Source organism: Anolis carolinensis, chromosome 2, assembly GCF_035594765.1.
Source record: "Anolis carolinensis isolate JA03-04 chromosome 2, rAnoCar3.1.pri, whole genome shotgun sequence".
Taxonomy (NCBI): domain Eukaryota; kingdom Metazoa; phylum Chordata; class Lepidosauria; order Squamata; family Dactyloidae; genus Anolis; species Anolis carolinensis.
Window position 1 is genome coordinate 268,766,954 of NC_085842.1, and position 21,639 is coordinate 268,788,592.

General features: G+C 40.1%; 1 protein-coding gene and 1 long non-coding RNA gene across 2 annotated transcripts in view; both read right to left on the reverse strand.

The window, feature by feature from the left end:
• Positions 1 to 6,813, reverse strand: part of wdr36 (WD repeat domain 36) — a 55,064-nt gene extending 48,251 nt beyond the window's left edge. Inside the window, exon 1 of the mRNA XM_003222992.4 lies at positions 6,535 to 6,813. Within this exon, the coding sequence (XP_003223040.1) occupies positions 6,535 to 6,693 (159 nt within the window). The 5' untranslated portion in view covers positions 6,694 to 6,813. The remainder of the gene's footprint in view (positions 1 to 6,534) is intronic.
• A 9,532-nt stretch (positions 6,814 to 16,345) lies between these two features.
• Positions 16,346 to 18,755, reverse strand: LOC134295866 (uncharacterized). Its single transcript, XR_010002443.1, has 3 exons — positions 18,213 to 18,755; positions 17,842 to 17,975; positions 16,346 to 16,765 (listed from the first exon to the last, which is right to left on the reverse strand). It is a non-coding gene; the product is annotated as an uncharacterized LOC134295866 (long non-coding RNA).
• Between the last annotated feature and the right edge of the window lie 2,884 nt (positions 18,756 to 21,639).

Sequence of the window (21,639 nt, forward strand, 5' to 3'; positions counted from 1 at the left end):
GTTCTTTTTTGTACCCACAAGTCAATAGTTGCATTTAGCATCCCAACCCTATTTCTTCTACTTCCTCTATAGAGTCATGCATGCAGGTCTAATTCCACTTTACTCAGGCATATGTCACCAACAAGATTTCGGTCAATGAGTAAGCATGATTTCTCATTACCACTTTCCAAATGCCTTTTAGGTTGTGTAGCTGACTGATAGAAGATATAGTGACAATCCCAGGCTAGATGGCTACACAAATGCTCAAGAGGTCCTCCCTAGAAAACAAAGCTTCAAAATATATTTATGGAGGAAAACACAGCAACTTAGATCTTAACACCCTAAATGAAAGAGCGGGGAATGAGTCAGTCCTTTATCAAATTGTAATTTCCACCCCCTTTCCGATGTCAACCCTCTACGCCAGAAGTTCCCAAACTCTTTCAGCCATGGAACTCTTCAGAAGACCTTTATTTTCCATGGAGCCCTAATTCTATCCCTGATCTGTTTAATCTATCGATCTATCTATGGATCATTTTACACTAATTCAAATATGTTCCCCAATTTCCTATACAATGTCTAGGTTTTGAGTAAATATTACCCTTGATATTTTATTAATAATATCCCAATATCCCAAATGTCTTTCATGTCAAAAACTGTACAATAAAAAATTCAAAGAATAAATGTGAACTCAGAATGAAAAATCAACTATGTGCAAATCATTCTTGTTTAGATGGCAAATAGAATGTGAAGCCAGTAATTAAATATCTGATAGCAATAATTGTAATACAAGATAGCTATTACAGAGACTATAAATCAAATAGTAGGTCTCATGTGGGTTTTTCAAAAATCTGTTTTAGATTGGATTTTAAAGATATCTTTTTTCAGAACCTCTATGATGCTGTTGCAGAACCCTAGAGTTTGGAAACTACTTCCCTACACTACCAACATACACCCTTTGGTTTTCTGGAACAGTTCTTCAGGGCTGCAGGGAGAATTGCTGAAAACTGCATCTTCCATTGTTTCTTGAACTTCACCAAAGGAAGTACAGTACTCCTGCTGAGATATTGTTAATTAGGACCCAAGCCAATACATTTAAAGCATTTTGTTTCCTTCAGGAAAGATGCTCCTTATAAAAATGCAATCACATAACAGGAACATTATCATTCAAGGTACCAGAACACCTCCATGCCATGAGTTCACAGCCAAGGATGAGGAATGAAAATAGAATAACAACATTTCGGGTCCTGCATGGGAAAGATCCTGATAACGCGAATGGGCTGAGACAGGAAGACCTGGAGGCTGAACGGAGGAACTTTCGGGAGTTGAGAGGATGGGGCTTTTGGGGTTCTGAACTGAGAAGTTGACCGTGTTTTCTTCATTCGTAACTTTGCTGTATAGTAATAACCTAGCACTAAAGACATTTCCAAGATTTTCTTGTGAGTGAATTTAATTGCTACCAAGGTTTTGCAATCATTACAAACATAAAGAATGTGTTCCTCTAATGAAGCTATTCTTCATATGTGTTGAATATTTAAAAAGAAATATGGTATATAAGATTAGTTAACTTAGTGGAGAAAAAAGTATATGAGCAACTCTGAAGTACTGTAATATTGATCTACTGACTGCTACAAAAGAAATACAAATAGTGGAAAAGAGAGCAGAAAACTTAACTGAATGCATTGGAGAGATACTTGATTTAGAGCCAAATGCAATGAATGCCAAACACAATAAATTGCCCAATTATCTTGATTTCTACATTGTTCCCATAATGTGTGGGAGTTCATATTATTAAATGATATTAACACATTTTCACATCACCATGCACGTAAGCCAAGTACAAAGGTAGTCAGAAATGTCTTCCCGAAAGCACAGTTCAGTTTCAGTAAAACAAATAGGCACTGTGCCATTAAGCTTAACAAGAGGTGAACTGCCTTGATACTTGAAATCCTCCTTAATAGTTTCATGAGTTAATTATAGCATTCTTCTGAATAAAATTAGTCTCTCTTAACTGAAAGTTCTGTAGATTGCCTAATAAGCACAGTATTTAACTACTATTAGAATGATTGTCCCTACACAGGTGTTTTCCCTTTTAAGACAGAAAGTCTGGTAAGTTTTAAGAAGTGGGACTACTGAGGGCCCTTCCAGACCAGCCCTATATCCCAGGATCTGATCCCAGGTTTTCTGCTTTAAACTGAATTATATGAGTCCACACTGCCAGACAATCTAAGATAAACAGATAACCTGGGATCAGATTCTGGGATATAGGGCCTGTCTGGAAGGGCCCTGAGATGCATTCAGACTGGATCTGATCCCAGATTATCTGTTTTGGACTGGATTATATGGGTCTACACTGCCAGATAATCTGAGATCAAATCCTAGGATATAGGGAAATGAAGAAGGGGCCTCAGACCTGACCTTCCAGAATGATGTTACTAAAAATTATAAACTTTCAATATTCTATGCAGTATCTATTTAGATATAACAGTACCTGCTCAGTCTGAGTAAGCAAACTTAACCTGTATCTGCACTTTAGAATTAATGCCATTTGACACCATTTTAACCATCTTGGCTCAATGTTGTGGAATCCTGGGATTTGTAGTTTGGTGAGGCATCATTGCTCTTTGGCAGAGAAAGCTAAAACACTTGTAAACCTACAGCTCCCATAACACTGAGCCATGGCAGTTAAAGTGGTGTTAGACTGCATTAATTCTACAATGTAGTTGCACCCTATGTCTATGTAAGCTTAAGCTACCAGCTTTGTTGTCTCAATCTCTTTTCTTATTGATACAGTAGAGTCTCACTTATCCAACATAAACGGGCCGGTAGAACGTTGGATAAGCGAATACGTTGGATAATAAGGAAGGATTAAGGAAAAGCCTATTACACATCAAATTAGGTTATGATTTTACAAATTAAGCACCAAAACATCATGTTTAACAACAAATTTGACAGAAAAAGTAGTTCAATACGCAGTAATGCTATGCAGTAATTACTGTATTTATGAATTTAGCACCAAAATATCACAATGTATTGAAAACATTGACTACAAAAATGTGTTGGATAATCCAGAACGTTGGATAAGTGAGACTCTACTGTACTTCAGACCAACACGATTATGCTTTTGAATTGTTACAACACTATCACTGTCAATAAATGGCTTGTGGGCAAAACTCAAATTGTTACTTATTCCTGTGCCCAGGCTCTGAAATTTTCAGAGGACATTGGGTCTAATCAGCAAAATAGTTCAGCGGCAATTCGCAGTATTCTTCCCTGGATTCACCCCTTTAGCACCACTCCTATTCCAAAAAGACTGGTCTCCAATTGTAGTAATAGCCACACATTTCTCATTCTCACATTCTAATCGTTACCAAAGACCTGTAGTTCTTTTTATTCCCAACATGCCTAAAACTATCAATCAAATAGTCTTTATTGTTTATGTGTTAATCTTACCATCCAGCTTGTACTCTTACTGGATGCCTACCTCATTCATGTCCCTTTCCCCCTTCACACCCAAGTAATTAAGTAAAAGAGGAACTTTACATGACTCCCAACTCACACATTGGGCAATGAAAGAAAAAAATAAGAACTTTTATTTCGCCTTCTCCTCAAGTCTATCATACCCTTCTTGTCCAATTCTAGTCATGGTGATGGGATAGATCAGATTACCCCCTCTTTGTTGGCATCATAGGGTCCTTCCACACAGCCATATAACCCGGAATATCAAGGCAGAAAATCCCACAATATCTGCTTTGAACTGGATTATCTGAGTCCACACTGCCATATATTCTAGTTCAAAGCAGATAATGTGGGATTCTATTCAGCTGTGTGGAAGGGGCCATAGTTGGGTATCTTCTTCTGTCTGAAGCATTTGGCTGCTTCATGATAAAATACTAAACACTTTATAGTGAAGTAGATAATTGCAGATCTTGGAAAATGGGAAGTGGGAAAAGTTCATAGCGGGAAGAGTCCCAAAGGTTATGACCACTTTTTTACTGCAAATATTTATAATGTATTACTTTTGGAAGCTGCCTTGGTTCCCACTCTGGGAGAAAGGCAGCATATTAATTAATTAATTAAATGTATGAGTGAGTTAGCAAGGAAGTGATTACTGTATATATTCATGTATACATCTAGAAATTTTAATTTAAAAAAATCAAGCCCAAAAGCCTGAGCCAATTTATCCATGTGTCATATCAAATTCAATAATTTGGGTTCTCAAATGAGTCCTCTATTTATACATTAGTTTGAATTAAGACACGAGTATATATATATATATATATATATATATCAGTGAGTGTGAGTGCCCCTTCTTTTACTTCCCCTGTCTGATCCACTTCCCACCAAGCAACGAGAACCCAAAAGTGGCAGGCTAAAACTTGGAATTTCGGGTATCAAGATCTGCCAGGGAGGCCCTGTTCTCAGTCCTGCTTTCTTCGCAAGTGCGACTGGTGGGGACGAGGGACAGAGCCTTCTCAGTCTTGGCCCCTCGGTTTTGGAACTTCCTCCCCAGCAATATTAGATCAGCCTCTACTGTCCTGGTTTTAAGCTATGGAAGCAGGCGTTTGGGAAGTAGCATAATAACAGTGCAATATACATCCACTGAACAGATTGTGGGATTAGGTGCTATGTTTTCAACAGTTTTTAATTGTACAGTATTTATATGCTTTATTTGTTTTTTAAGTTTAAAATGTTGTGTATTGTATGCCTTTATGTTTCAATGTGGCACTGAATATTGGTCAAAACTGGAAGCCGCTCTGATTCCCCTCCAAGGTGAAACAGACCGGGATAGAAATACAGTAAATAAATAAAATACACCTCAATCAGTGGCTGATACTGGATGAGAAACTCCCTCCTGGGCTTAGACTGGGGGCCCTTCCACACAGCTAAATAACCCAGAATATCAAGGCAGATAATCCACAATATCTGCTTTGAACTGGTTTACCTGGCTCCACACTGTCATATATTCCAGTTCAAAGCAGAAAACGTGGGATTTTATTCAGCTGTGTGGAAGAGGCCTGGATTACTTGGAAGGTGCTGAACAGACTGTGACATGGCACCATGAGATGTAGAGCCAATCTTAAGAAGTGGGGATAGAAAGTGGAATCCACAAGATGCGAATGTGGAGAAGAGCACACCACAGACCACTGTGATCTAAGCCCCGCCACATGCACAATGCACAGCGACACTAGAGGCACTCAAAGTGGCCAGCTTCTGGACAAAGGAAATTTAGTATAATGCCAAATTGTTAACTTTGTGGTTGTTTATACATTTGTGCATGCTTTTAAATCACAGAATATCTTCCAACAGCTACTGATATGGAGACTTGTTATATCATTTCCTCAAGTAAGTTTATTTTAACCCAGAAAGAATAAGAACAAAAATGGCGGTCTTTGATCCGTCTGGATTCCAATACATATTGTCCAAAAATTATCTTTATAATATCAATTGTATGTAGAATTGGAATGATAAAGAGACTTTTCTGATGCCCTGTGTTGTACATAGAATTAAATGGTAAAGACACCTTTTTGGATACCCGGTATTAGGGAATATATCAGGCACGGGAAAACTTGGGCCCCCGAGGTGTTTTGGACTACAACTTCCATAATTCCTAACAGCCGGTAGGCTGTTAGGAATTGTGGGAGTTGTAGTCCAAAACACCTGGAGGGCCCAAGTTTGCTCGTGCCTGATATATTATTTAAAATGCTGGTAAGAGTGGCTTTGTGTCATTCCATTAAGAGATTGCATGCTAGTGCAGTGGTTCTCAACCTGTGGGTCCCAGATGTTTTGGCCTTCAACTCCCAGAAATCCTAACAGCTGGTAAACTGGCTGGGATTTCTGGGAGTTGTAGGCCAAAACACCTGGGGGCCCACAGATTGAGAACCACTGTTCTAGAGAGGTATAGCATTCGAAGTGGCCAGCAAAATGGGCAAACTTAAGGGGCTGAGGGGGGAAAGGATGGGGCCTGAGGCTGCTCGGAATGGTGGGAGCTGAAGTCCAAAACACCTGGTTGCCCAAGTTGCCCCATGATTGTTATAACTGTACAGTAGAGTCTTACTTATCCAACACTCGCTTATCCAACGTTCTGGATTATCCAACGCATTTTTGTAGTCAATGTTTTCAATGCATTGTGATATTTGGGTGCTAAATTCGTAAATACCGTAATTACTACATAGCATTAATGTGTAATGAACTACTTTTTCTGTCAAATTTGTTGTATAACATGATGTTTTGTTGCTTCATTTGTAAAATCATAACCTATTTTGATGTTTAATAGGCTTTTTCTTAATCTCTTCTTATTATCCAACATATTCGCTTATCCAACGTTCTGCCGGCCCGTTTTCTGTTGGATAAGTGAGACTCTACTGTATTCTCAATTCGGTTCTGACACGATCAATCAATCAATCAATCAATCAAATAAAACTTGAAGGCACAGCCTACAAAGCTGGGTGATAAAACAAGGCCGACTGATGATGACTGAAAAGCACAACAGGGGCCCTGTCTGGTTTCCAATCTAGCCTCTGCTCGGGCAACCCTGCTAGGCCGAGATCAACTCACGTTGTAAGTGTGGAAGCTGCTTCCCACCGCCACGGCCAGGTAGAACTCGCGGTGGCGACGGTGGAAGCGGAGCACGTGCGGCAAGTGGTTGGAGTAGAGGCCCAGTGCCCGGAAGCCCGCCAGGAGCGCGCTCTGCCCGCCGCCGCCCTTCAGCGCCATTGCCTCGCTTCAGAAGGGGCCGCGTAAAGACCAACGAAGGGCCAAAGCGCCTCAAGGGATCTCCTCACACGAGTCACTGAGGGGCTGCCGGAAACTTCCGGCGGACGCTTACTGCCGCAACACGCTTCCGGTGCTCTCGCCAAAGCAATCCGTCGTATCACGTTTCCCGCAGCTCTAGTTCTGCTTTGGTGAAAATGTTTAAGAAAGTCTTTCTTTATCTCTCTCTCTCTCCCCCCCCCCCCCCCCGCGCTTTCTCGCTTCTCGCGGACCACTCTGAGATGCAGCATTCACAGTTGCTGCATGCCAACATCTTGAATGATGCATATATCTGGATGCAGGGTGAATACAGGAGATCTGTGTGCAGCATAAAGTCACATATGGGCTCCATTTGTAGACCAGGATGACTATCCAGTCAATTGGCCTGGCCCTTTTTCCTTCAGGGAGAAGTCAGTCTTGTGAACAGGCACATGCATTTCTTGATTCCAAAATCACAACAGAAGATATGCAAATTGTTTGGAAAAGCATTTATTACTGTTCCGGTTGACTTGATGACAAACAGACTCATTATGAAAATCATACAAAATAAGTTAACACAGTTAAAAATACTGTGCATACATTTTTAATAAACAATATCCATAGGCACACAAATAAATCAGGGTTGGCATATGGCCTCCAGGGCCATTTTTCTGGTCCTCATGATCATCTCCAGTAAAAACAACATCAAAGAAACATTTTGGTAAAATTGTTATTCCAAATGCCCCCTAGGAACAGTGATGGTGTTTCCTCATGTTTTTAGACTCCCACCCATCATTCTAGGAAAAATCTTTCAGTCGCTTCTTGTTTTCAAAAAAGGGCTTTTAAAACATGGCAAAAAATATGCTAAGGAGACATTTTGGAAGTTCTGTTTTGCAGTAGGCATGTGTACATGTGCGGCTTCTAAGGGCTTCTTAAACTTTTCCATTTGCAACCCCATTCCACCTGAGAAAGTTGTTTTGTGACCCCATTTTGCCCAAGAAATGTTTATGCGACATTGAGCATATAAAATAGTTATAAAAATCAAACATTTGCTGATAAAATTCAGCATGTGCAAGGCTTGCTAAACAGGCTGATTTTTCTTTTTATAAAGTACAGCTGAAGCATTTGCTACACTGTAAACATTGCAAATTGCAGTTAACAGATTTGTGTAAATGGGATTCAGAAACCATTTACCGTTGCCAAATTTTTAGGACCCCAACATTGAGCTAAGAGGACCCCATTTGCAATCAGAATCCACTGTTTAAAAAATAGTGTCCTGCGGTACGGGTACAGCCTCCTAGCCACTCATAGTTTCCTGTCTTGAGCAAATCTTTAACAAAATTACACAATTTTTCTTCTCATGTGCCTTCAAGTCATTTCTGACTTCTAGTAACTCCAAAGTGAACCTGTCACAGGATTTTCTTAGTAAGATTTGTTCAGAGATGGTTGCATTTCTCTGTGAGTGAGAGTGTGTGACTTAAAGCTTGATTGCTTGTACTAGTTCAGCTCAAACCACCCATGGTGGCTCTCAGGCTGGATCTGCACAGCAAAATAATGCAGTCTGAACTGCATTATATAGTCAGTGTAGACCCATATAATGCAGTTTGAACTGCATTGAACTGCATTATTTGGCAATGTACATCCAGCCACAGTTGCATCATTTAGTTGCTGCTGAGTACAAATTTGAAGTTATCTGGATATGAAATACTTCCACATTTCATTGAGTTCCATAAGGGCATGATTGTATTGGTCCCTGTTTTGTTCCTGGGTATCACATTTTCTGGAGACACGAAAAGTGACGTTCACATTCTGCATTCCATTCTTCTGTAATACAAGAAATAATAGCTTTTGTGGAGAGAAAAAGCACTCATTGCATTTTACATATCTTATCAAAAGGATGGGCTTGAAAGTAAAACCTATGCCATCCTGTTCACATTCCATTTGTACTGAAATGGAACCAAATTTAAGTGTACACAACCGATCTGATAAAAGCAGCTTTCTGCATTCTCTCCTTTCCATGGCTGACTTCCCACTCCCTTTCTCCTGCCCCTTGCAAACAACAGGTTGAGTAAAAGTGTTAAATGTGAGGAAATCTGGGTGGGTGGAAAGCCCTGAAAAGTTAACATTTAATTTAAGACCACTTGTTTAATAAATGTGATGTATATAGTCTGACTAGGGCTTGCTGACCACAGGTGCATCATAGATGCAGTTTGACTCCACTTTACCTGCCATGCCTCCCAGGAGTTATAGTTTGGTGAGGCACCAGTACTCTTTGGCAGAGATGGCTAAAGACTGTGTTAAAAATGGCAAGTCTCATGATTCCATAGCATTGAGCCATCAAAGTTAAAGCAGTGTCAAGCTGCAGTAATTCTACAGCCTTGATCAGTGGTTCTCAACCTGTGGGTCCCCAGATGTTTTGGCCCATAACTCCCAGAAATCTTAGCCAATTTACCAGGAGTTGAAGGCCAAAACATCTGGGGACCCACAGGTTGAGAACCACTGGTGTAGATGGATACTCTTTCAGGCTATATCTACGCTTCAAAATTATAGCAGTTTGACACTACATTAACTCCCATGGCTCAATGCTATGGATTTCAGGGACTTGTAGTTTCTGGGATTTTTCTATGGATTTCTAGGATTTGTAGTTTTGTTAAATGGTTAACCTTAGGGCCACAACAAACAGAATAGGAAATCACAGAGTGGAGCCATGGCAGTTACAGTGATGTCTAACTTCAATAATTCTTTAGTGCAGATGGTCTGCCTATCTCTCATGGTAGAGGTAGTTTTACAAGCTCTTTACCCTTCTTTGTCAGAGCGCTAACAGTTAAAGTGCTGTAAAACTGCATTCATTCTACAGTGTAGATGCTCCCATAGTCCAAAACTCAAACCATAGCACTATGATGGCTCTTTAGAACTGTGTAGGATGAAAGAAACCTGAGCCTTAGTGTGGTTTAAGTCTGGCTCCAAGCACACACCTGACTTTTGACAGTTAACGTCCTCTCTGGCTGATCTATCCCCCTTGGCACTAGGGGGTTGTATTTTCACATGGTCTTTAGTCTACCCTGCAAGTGCCTCACCAAACTACAGTTCCCAGGATTCCACAGCATTGAGCCCTGAAAGTTAGTCATTGAGCCCTGGCAATCAAACAGCATTTATTCAACAGTGTAGATGCACCCAGGGTTGTTGAACGGAGATAATGTAAGTGTGGCACATTCTGTCAGTGCTTGGGAGGAAAGGTGTGTAACACTTAACATAATTTGCCATGCACTTTATATGGTGATAAGCACTTTTAAAAATATCATGGAATGAAAGGGACCTTGCTCCTCACCACCACCACCAGCACCCGTGGCCAAATGAACAAGCAGTGGGTGCTTCTACAGTAGAATTGCTTCAGTTTAAAAGCCACTGCTCAGTGCTATGAAACACTGGCAGTAGTGGCTTGAATGAGGCACCAGCACTCTTGGGCAGAAAAGGCTGATAATATTACATCTCCCACGATTCCATAGCAATCAGTCATAGCAGTGAAAGTTATCACAAATTGCATTCATCCTACAGTACAGGCAGTCTCCAAGTTACAAACAAGGTAAGTTCTGAAGGTTTGTTCTTAAGCTGAATTTGTATTTAAGTCAGAACAGGAACATTTTTTATGTGTAACTCCAGACAAAAATCAATCAACCAATCAATCTTTGGATAGCATAGGAAAGGGTTAATTAATACCCCTGTTGTATTTGTTTTGCTGTCTGTGCCCCTGTTCAGAAGATTTCACCTCACTTTCTGTCCCTGTCATAATTCAATTTTGAAAAAAAGGCTTGTTGTGGAAACAAGGTTTTGAGATAAAGCTTTAATGGAGACACCTTTTCCCCATGATAACTCTTTCAGCGATGAATTCCCTTCTGAGGGGCAGATTTCACTCACTTCCTGTTGCCTCAGCCCTGTTCTTAACTAGGAATCGGATGTTTGTAATTCGGGAACTGCCTTTACAATGTTGGCCCCGAGTTTCCCAAACAGCAGGTAGCCTCCCTTCCATGCCAAGCCAAGCCCTGTAGCCTTTCAGATTACGACTGGTTCAACCCTGCCCTATAATGCAGTTTGAACTGCATGATATCGGTGTAGACTCATAAAGTCTGCACTGACAGTATAATGTTATATGTTTCTTGTTTAGATTTTATTATTTGGTTTTATATGTATGTTAGGAATTGAATTTTGCCACTATTATATTGTAAACCGCTTTAAGTCCTCCCAGAGGTGAGAAAAGCAGTATATAAATACAGTAAATAAATAAATAATACAGTTCCAAACTTTAGACTCATTTAATGCAGTCCGAACTGCATCACACAGTTCTAACTGCATTATATGGGCAGTGTCGATCCAGCCTTAAAAAAAACTGGAAACTTCAGCCCAGGCTACCGGGGTGGCAAAGACTAGTCTAAGCAGGTGAAGAAAGAAAGAAAGACAAAAAGAAAGAAGGAGGTGCACAAACCCAAACTGCAGCCCTTTTTGCCACCCCAGCTTCGGTCCAAAGCCTTGCAGCAGTGAGAGACCCCTACCTGGGAGTAGTCCTGACAGTTGCCTTCCAGGATGCTGATTGTGAGATTCCAGATGTTTTTTTGCTGTGGAGTGATGTATCTTTGTGTAAAGTTGTAGATGCAGCCCAACATCTCACCCAGGAACCTTTGGGCAGGTGACTGAGTGAAAGAAAGGAAAGCAGGAGGCAACTGGCATCAGGGAAGGCATAGGAGACAAGAAGGATGTTGATTTCTAAGTGGCACCACCCTTATGCAGGTGGAGGACTCCCCCAATGGGAAAAGGAGAGGAACAATTGAAACCCTGGGTTGGAAACGCCGCAGTGCGTTGCCTCTATAATAATGAAAATAATAATAAAACTTTATACCCCATCACCATCTCCCATAGGGACTCAGGGCGGCTTACAAAATAACACACAAAGATGCCATACCTAAAATACACAATACATAAAATAAAATACACCAACATGAAAACAATAATAACATTACAGCAACCACGTATATAAATTGGATAAAAACCTCTGTTAAAATAGAATCAGTTAAAAGATCCATTTAATCAATATAGCAGCCCAGCTGAATGCACAGAATGTAGATATAAAGTGCGATGTGATGGGCAATCACTTCTGATTACTGGCTAAATGTTATCAAATGCCTGCTGGAAAAACCAAGTTTTTAACTCTTTCCTAAAGTGTTGTAGTGTTGCACTAAAGATGGAGGCGGGACCGAGAGGAGGGCCTCCTCGACAGATCTTAGAGCCCGTGTCGATTCATAGGGGGAGATGCGGTCACAAAGATAGGCTGGACCTGAACCGTTCTACACTGTAGAATGAATGCTGCTATGGCTCAGAGATATGGAATCCTCTACTGCTTTATGACACTAGGACTTTAAAGGGGGCAGCCCCACATTTTGGGCTTATTCTGCCGCTTGCAGAATTCTGGGAAATGGAGTTTAGGGTGGGGCCTTTTGAATTCTCAGCTACAGAGGTCCATGCCATCCCAAAGTACATTTTCCAGAATTCTACAGACATCATAAGAATCCCAAAATGTGGAGCTGCCCGCTTTAAAGCCTCACAACCTCATCCTATGGGTTAATTTGCCCATCATACGCCGGTTCTTCTTTGCAGTGTACAATGGGCAAATTAGTTGGGCGATGCAGGGCGTGGGGCGACGCCCCCCGCTGAGACCACACGGATTTGCCACGATGCGTGGTGAATCCATATACCAATGTGAGAAGGTCTTTATAGTGATAAAACAGTTGTTGGGCCCTCTTTGTCAGAGAAAGCGAAAGCCCTTGCAACACAACAATCCCCAGGATTCCATCACATTGTGCCTTGGCAGTGCCAGTGGTGTCAAACTGCATTCAATCTACAGCTGCACCCATAAAGGGACAGACTTGGGGGAATTTGGTGGCCCAATTTTATCAGATCATTTTGAAAGGCGGGGTGGGGAGGCTCAGCTCTTGCTTTTTCTTAGAGAAAGCTCAATTCCCTTGTCTTGGGCTCTTAAGTGTCTAAAGGTCTGACTGGGTTTAATTAAAGCAACTTCTTCTGCTGATAACATTAAAATTTAATTTCAGCTAAAATGAAAAGATAAAATAAACTAATGGAGATCCAGAAGGACAATTTGGTACTATTGTCAGAAAATACATTAAAGTTGGATCCCCCCCTTTTACTTCACTTTCCTCTCCTTGTACTTCACTTCCTTACTTAAGGAACCCCTGGTGGCGCAGTGGGTTAAACTTTTGTGCTGGCAGGACTGCTGACCTGAAGGTTGGGTTGCTGACCTGAAAGTTGCCAGTTTGAATCCAACCTGGGGAGAGCGCGGATGAACTCCCCCTATCAGCTCCAGCTCCATACAGGGACATGAGAGAAGCCTCCCACAAGGATGGTAAAAACATCCGGGCATCCCCTGGGCAACGTCCTTGCAGATGGCCAATTCTCTCACACCAGAAGCAACTTGCAGTTTCTCAAGTCTTTCCTGACACAAAAAAACTTCCTTACTTTATTAAAGAACTAGCTGTGCCCAGCCACGCGTTGCTGTGGCAAAATGGTGGTGGTATTGGTTAAAAATTGTTGTGGAATTTTTATTTGATGTTATTTGTATTTTTAATTAATTTTATTGTAACTTATCTTTTTATTTATTATATTTTATTATTTTCTTGTATTATTGTTAGTTATTTTCTGTTATAGTATTTTATTGTATTAATTTTTAGTGTTTTTAATTATTTTAGTGTTTTTTATTATTTTTATTGTATTATTTGTATTTATTTTATTTTTATTCCTTCATTATTATTTGTGTTTTTATTATTTTATTTTATTATTTGTATGTATTATATTTTATTATTTGATTATATTATTTTTATTTATGTTTTTAAATTGTATTATTTTATTTTGTTTTTTTATTTGTTTTTTGTATTTATTTTATTATTTTTGTTTCTCTTTGTATTGGGTTGCTCTGAGTTCTGTGGTCTGCCTGGTCATGTTCCAAATGTATTCTCTCCTGATGTTTCGCCTGTATGTATGGCAGGCATCCTCAGAGGTTGTGAAATGTGTTGTAACGAAAGCAAGTGGGGTTTATATATCTGTGGAATGACCAGGGTGGAAGAAAGAACTGTTGTCTGCTTTAGGCAAGTGTGAATGTTGGAATTGGCACTAAATAGCCTTGTAGCTTCAAAGCCTGGATGGTTCCTGCCTGCCTGGAATGAACAAAATGTGGCTCCCAGTATTAAAAAAACCTGTGAAATCAGGACAGTTAACTAAAGAACAGCACTGAGCAATCAGGGAATTCCAGACATGATGTACTGAGGGCCAGCTAACATCTCCCAACAAAGGATTCCTCTCCGAAGCAGGAAGCAGCCAAGCCTTGAAGGTGCAAGGGCATTCAATGGTAATCAAGGTGGCCAAGTGGAACATTCACAGTCGTCTCAGACAGATCAGAGTTGTCCCATCCTGGATATCATTGCTGAGATAGAAATAAACATCCCATTTGTCTGTTTTCAAACAGATCTCATAATCTCTGAGGATGCCTGGCATAGACATGGATGGCAGTTTGGCAGCAGATAGGGTCGTGAGGGAATGGGATGTTTAATCGGCTTTTCCTCAATCCCTTCTTATTATCCAACATATTCAGTTATCCAATGTTCTGCCAGGGTGTTTATGTTGGATAAGTGAGACTCTACTGTATATGTTATATTATCTGCTTAGAACTGGATTATATGAGGCTCCTTCTACAGCTGAATAAAATGCACACTGAAGTGGATTATATGGCAGTGTGGACTCAAGATAATCCAGTTCAAAGCAGATAATATAAGATTATAAATAGGTTATATAGCTGTGTGGAAGGGCCTTGAGTCTACAATGCCATATAATCCAGTGCAAATTAGATAATCTGTATTTTATAGGCAGTGTGGAAGAGAGAGTGAGGCCTGAGTAGGTTGCTAGGTGACCAAGTGGGCGGGGCTTAGTCTTCTAACTGGCAGCAATTGGCTAAAGACAATTATTCCTCTCCCTCTAATTAGGACTTTATTTTTCTTTTCTTTTTGTTGTCGGAACGTACGGGCAAGGATGGTGGATTGTGCTGCCAAATTTCTAGGTTCTGGGGCTTGTACTTTTGTTGTTTAGTGGCAGGGGAGGACACCATTTGTCTTTTATATATATAGATATGTATAATGATAATTTCCCCCCACTCCTCTATGTCTCTGACGATCCAATAGACTTATGTATAGAACTAATTAACTAACATATTAACTGGCAATTCACATATTGTATTCTTTTATGGTCCTTATTTCTCCCTTCTTTCCCTCCTTTTTGTACTGTTCTCTTGAACTCAATTAAAATTTATCTTGAAAACAAAATAAAATTTACTTATGGCAAAAACAAAAAAACTTAACTTCAGCAGTTCTCTTCTGTGAAGGAGCTACCAAGTACAAATCTTTGTTCTTTTTATACTGCTCCTGGAAGGGTGCATCTACACTGTAGAACTCATGAAGTTTGACACCACTTGAGCTGCCATGGCTCATTGCAATGGAATTTGGGAAGTCGTCGTTTTCCAAAATCTTTAGCCTTCTCTGCCATAATGCGGATGTCTCATCAGACCACAATGCCCTGTAGCCATGGCAGTATAAATGGTGTCAAACTGCATATAATTCTGCAGCATAGATGCAACCAAAGTGATATCAAAGCACTATAACTGTGTGCCATAGATCTGATGTTTCTCTAAAATGGTTTTATTGATTTTAACACTGAAACATTCAATTCATTTTAAAAATTCATGATTTTATGCATCGGTTTGTTACAGAATTCACACAGTGCTAGACCTAAGAAGATTGGTGTTTTGTAACACTGTCTAAATGAAAGAGCCACAGAGGCATTCATGTGACAGCATAAAAAACACGCAATCTGGTGTCACAACAGTATGAAACCTGGTTGTGCTGAGTCTTGCTCCAGAGGTTTCAAGAACTAGATATGTTCTTGAAGCGGTTTTTTAAAGAAAAAAATAGTAATATATAATATTAGCTTTTTCCAAAAAAGAAGGAAGAAATGATAACTATTGAAAAGAAACTATCCATCTCCTGTGGTGCTGCAACACTGAAATATCTTTGATTCTGTACCCACAGGCACTCCAGTGAACACAAGGCAAGTATTATTATTGCTATTATTGGCTCATTATACATTGAAATTTTCAGTGGAGTCAGAAAACTGCTCATATTAAGTCACTCAGTGGAAGTTCATTTGTCAAGAAGAGGAAGAGAATGTAGGGAAAGGCCAGCATTTCTTCTTATCTTTGATACTTTCAATACAGATATTGTCAATGAAGGCTTGGAGCGTGATGTAACCAGCCAAGCTTCCTATTGAATATATGTAATAACAATAGAACTGTAAATCAAAGGGAAAAGAATAAACCAATAAAATATACAAGAAGGGAAGTGACAGCAGCTGGCATTGCGCTTAACTAATTTGGCACTGGGTTCTCCAAGTCATTTTTTTAAAGGCTCTTGACACATTCCATAGTGAATAAAGCAAAAAACTACTTACAAATGGACAGCAACTTATAGTGTCCTAGAGAAAAATGGCAGAAGAATAGAATATATAGATTAGATATAAAACAGATAATAAGCGAGAGGAAGACTGATGCATGTACATTATGAAAGCTTACAAGCAGATAATAGCTACATGTCCAATATCACATTAATAGGTCTAAGTCATGAGGATTTTTTTTAATATAACTGTTTATGAATTTTATTTCACAAGAATTTAATTTAATCAAGATATAATCTTAATTAATGATTGCCAGCATGACCACTACTGGGTTTTGCCTATAGTTTTTTTCTGTTTGAAAATGTCCAGTTGGTCATGTTGGTTTCCCACTCTCCATGTTCCCCCCACTCTTCCCAAATGTCTCTTGAAAACTCCAGGTCCCGTAATTCAGATTTCATTGTACCCACATCCAATCTACGTTTGATTCAATTTGATAAAGACTACAAGAGAAAGTAAGTAGGAGAAAACCAACCTTGCTTGGATCGTCTATCATTTCGTTCTAAAAGAAATTGCAGATGGAATTAAGAAAATCTGTTCACTCAACAACTTCCTGTGAAATTTCAGCAGACTATCTTTAATCCTTTCTCAAGTACAGAGAGAAGTAAAAACCCACACATACATACATGTCATTTTCTGACAGTAGAAGCACATAAAATATCGCAAAGAACACTACTCTGAAAACAAGGGAATTCCAGACAGGAAACAATCAGGGCCAGCTAACACCTCCCAACAAAAAAATTCACTCAGGGAGGAAGCAGCCAGGCTTTAAAGCTGCAAGGCCATTACGTGCTAATTATTTTGCCTAATTGCAGCATTCATACTTTCCTCCAACAGACAAAAAAATATATTGTATATTCACAACATTTAGGAAACAATATCCCCTGATGGCACAGCGTGTTAAAGCTCTGAGCTGCTGAACTTCTGGACCAAAAGGTCGCAGGTTTGAATTGGGGGAGCGGAGAGAGCCCCTACTGTTAGCCCCAGCTTCTGCCAACCCTAAAGTTCAAAAACATACAAATGAGAGTAGATGAATAGGTACTACTCCGGCGGGAAGGTACCGGCGCCCCATGCAGTCATACCACATGAACAATGCCAGCTCTTTGGCTTAGAAATGGAGATGAGCACCAACCCCCAGAGTCAGACATGACTGGACTTAATGTCAGGGGAAAACGTTTACCCTTTACCTTAACTACCACCAATTCCTCAATACTTTATTTCCCATACCACCATACTTCGCCACAGCGACGCGTGGCAAGGCACAGCTAGTAAATATATAAAATAAATGTATCTTTCATTATTACAGCTTCATTTATTTAAAAAGGTCAACACATTTGTATATTCTAGTAGGGAATCACATTTTTTGTAACTCCATATAAATATACTATCTAGGCTTGGTGGGTGTTAAGTCTTTAGAAGTGTCTATCTCCTGTTTTAGAGCCTGTCCAACACTACATGCAGCAGTTCCACCACTCTTAATCTGATGCATTCTGAAAACTTAAGTCCCATTCTGCTCTTACATATTATTTTTGCCAGAAAACCTGTGTCTGTAAGATAAAATGCAAATCAATGCCATACCTTTAACAGATTCTTGTATCCCTCTTTGATAGCTGAATGGTTGCATCTACTGAAGTCGTAAGCTCCAACAATTGCATTGGAAAACAACTGTGCTAAGCCAATGCAATGGAGTAAAAAAATCATCTTGGAAGAAACTAGACAGAAAGGAGAAAATATTAAATAGTGGTTATGAAAGCTTCCTTTTTGCAGCAGCATTACATTTTAGCTGAAATGTTAGCAATGCAGTGTATTAGAAATGAATGAACGAGTGAGTGAAGTGGTGCGCCCAGCCCTGAAATATTGGAAAAGGAAGCTATATATCTACCCATGATGTCCCTTAGAAAAAGATTTTTGCTTCTGAGTTCCTTCCAGTGGTGTCTCCATATATTTACCTTTTCGCCTCCGGGTATTTCCCCATTCTTGGTCTCATTTACCAGGTGTCTCATTCCTATAAGCAATTCATAAACACAATGTTCCATTATCAATTTCCAAGGAAGCAGAGGTTTTAAAACAACATAAGCATCTCTAGCATCCAAATTGAAGCCTACTTGGAGCTTGTTCAAACTTTTACATCGGGTGAGTCAAGGTAACCTATCAACCCTTTAGTATATATTATGACATCATCATCTGTTTTGTTAAGAATGTGTACGTAAGCATGTTGCATCATTATATTTGCAGTGCTGAATATTAAAAAATCATCATAAACACACAACTCTTTGTTTAAACATGCTCTTACTCATAATACTGTAGTGAAAACTGGATTTTTTTGCCCTTTATGTCAATGAGGTCAAGAAAACTATTGTTAGAAAATACAGGAGTATCCCTCATTCAAAATGCTGGGGATTAGAAGGGGTTTGAGCTGTGAGTTTTGGAATACTTGCATATACATAATCAGATATCTTGGTAATCTCATTTATGTTTCATATACATTTTATATAAATAACCTGAAAGTAATCGTTTAGACAATATTTTAAATGATTTTGTGTATGAACATAGTTTGTTTGCATTGAACCATCAGGTATCAACAATGTAAATATTTCTGCTGCTCAAGTGGGCAATTTTGGATTTTTGAATATTTCAGATTTTAGAATTCCAGATAAGGGATGCTCAACTGGAATTGATTTTGGGAGGAATATCACAATAACGATTAACTTTACAATTTCAGAACTACAATAGCTTTGCTATATTAGGTGATTTATTATTCTGTGTATTTTATTTACCAAAGTATTTATTGACAATCCTCTTTCAAAGATCTCAGGGAAGAGATGAATATTGCATCCAGCCAAGTTTCAATATGTCACACCTTTCTAAAGAAACAAGTATCACAAGCAGTTTCGTCCGCTAGATGGTGCTCTCATATTCTAGGTAGGATTTCAAAGAGTTGAATTTCCTCTGCTACTGGCTTATCCTTTGGCCATAAGTCTAACCTGTTTACATTCTGAGAATACATGTGCATTACAGATCTTTAAACACTGACAATAGCACGTGGCAGTAAATTCATCATGTTATACAACAAATTTGATAGAAAAAGTAGTTCAATACGCAGTAATGTTATGTTTTAATTACTGTATTTACGAATTTAGCACCAAAATATCATGATATATTGAAAACATTGACTACAAAAATGGCTTGGATAATCCAGAAGCTTGGATAAGCGAGGCTTGGATAAGTGAGACTCTACTGTAGCAGTAAAGGAAACAGAAGATAAAGTGCAAAAGCAATGCAAGGTCTTATAGCAGATGTGAAACAAAAGTCTTTGGTAACAAGTCTTCACAGCAGACAGGAGCAAGAGTCTTTGGCAAAAAGGCTTATAGTATACAGGAACAAGAGTCTGTGGTAAGTCTTTTGCAAAGCCAGTGCTAGAGCTGTAGCACAGAGACCAAAACACACCAAGTAGGTGGTTGCTGCCAGTTCTGACTACTGGCTTTGCTGCTAATGTATAGCCCTGAGTTCCCAGCACAGATGTTCCTAGAGCGAGGTCTGATTGCTCAGCATTTTTGCTGTGATTGTAGCTGACTTTCTCCTTTCTTCTTTTGCCCTTCGCCATTCTAAAAATGTAGAGACTTGTATGTCTTCCTCACCTTCTCTTTCTTGGCCGCAAATCCCCAAGTGTTACCTCTTCAGCCTCCTGTTTTACCTCCTCTCAGAAACTGAAGAGTAGTCCACAACAGGGGGAAAGTTTGATTGAAGTTCCTTTGTCATCCAAATGGTTATTGGTAGATATCTGAAAAACTTTGGGAGGTCTTTGCTTATTGGGCTCCAAAGCCACCACGTGATCCAGAACTCCCTTCCACCCTACACCCAATCCCACACACTCTACACTTCCCCAAACTTCCTTCAAGAGTCACTTTCTGAAGGTTCTAGGAAGGCAGAGTGGGGGCTCCTAGAGTCGAGGTCCATAGATGAGAAGGGATTCTCTCTCCTTCTCTCTGGCTTGCTTCCCTCCCCCTTTTAACATTGACATACTATCCAAATGTTGTAGGGCAGAAGAAATCCCCGTAAAACAAGACAACCCTCTTCCATCATTGACACCAGAACAATACCTAGAATGAACTTCTTCTTAGACAATGCAATTGTAACCATGGGATGAGCACCTGTGCATCCAAGGACTTTCACCATCAACACCAGTAGCTCCAGGAGCAGCAGCAGCAACAGCAGTCCTTCGACACAGGAACCCCAACTTTCCCATCTGGTCCTAGTGCTTTTCCAGCTTGTGATAGTTACCCTACTGTTGGATGCTATGGAGCTGCTTGGGTGGGCCCTGCTGCTGGACCCTGTGCCCAATAGCACCCACAGAGCTTCCACACCATCAACACCACCGGCATCAGCTGTCCCCCAACCCCACTGGCCTTGGTATCCCCTTCACTCAGTCCTCCCAGCCTCAGTTCCTAAGACCATCAGAAATCTGTGTTTTCTGAAAGTTTTAGGTGACTCCTGTAAAAGGGTTGTTTAACTCCCCCCAAAGGGGTCGCAACCAACAGATACAGAACCACTGCCATAGACAGAAGATCAGAGCTCCATACGTTGCAGTGCCTGCAGCCCAATAAATAAGAACTGAATGGCTTTTATGATCCCTACTAATCCTAGACCAGTGATGGCAAACTGGTTTAGGATTAGTAGTGCCCAAACCGGGGGTAATGGGGGGGGGTGGTGTGTCTTTATTTATATCATATATTTTCCCCAAAACTGGGACTCAGAGTGTCAGGAGCAAAGCATTATTTTTGTCATGTCATTTTAATTTAAATGCAGATTCTGATCTGCTCCAAAAATGATCTAGAAGAAAGTTCTATTAGATCTAATAGTTCTAACAAAATTAGCATAGCCAAGGGGAAGCCATTAAAGCAGTTGTGGCAAACCTATGGTACATGTACCAAAAGGGGCATGCAGTGCCCTCTCTCCTGGCACACGCCCATCACCTGCTGCCTACTCACCATTCTGCCCCCACTCGTCCATCCGCTCGCCCACTCCTTGCTGGCTTCCCATTTTCCTGCCCCCTTTCTCACTTGCTCAATGCTCCTGCTCACCACTGCACCCTTACTCACTCACTCACTCATTTGCCCACCCCCTTGCATGCTCCCCCCTCCCGCTAGCTCGAACACTTGCTTGCTTGCCCACCCCATCATTCATTTGTTTGCCCACCCCCCACTCATTCCCACGCTTGAGTCAATTCATTTGTAGTGTGGTCTTCCTCTTTTTTTTACTGCCTTCTACTTTTCTTCTCTTCTGAGTCATGTCATTTGATAACATACTGAAACGATGACAGCCTGAGTTTAGTCATTTTACGTTCTAGGAAAAGTTCAGCCTTGGTTTTTTTCTAGG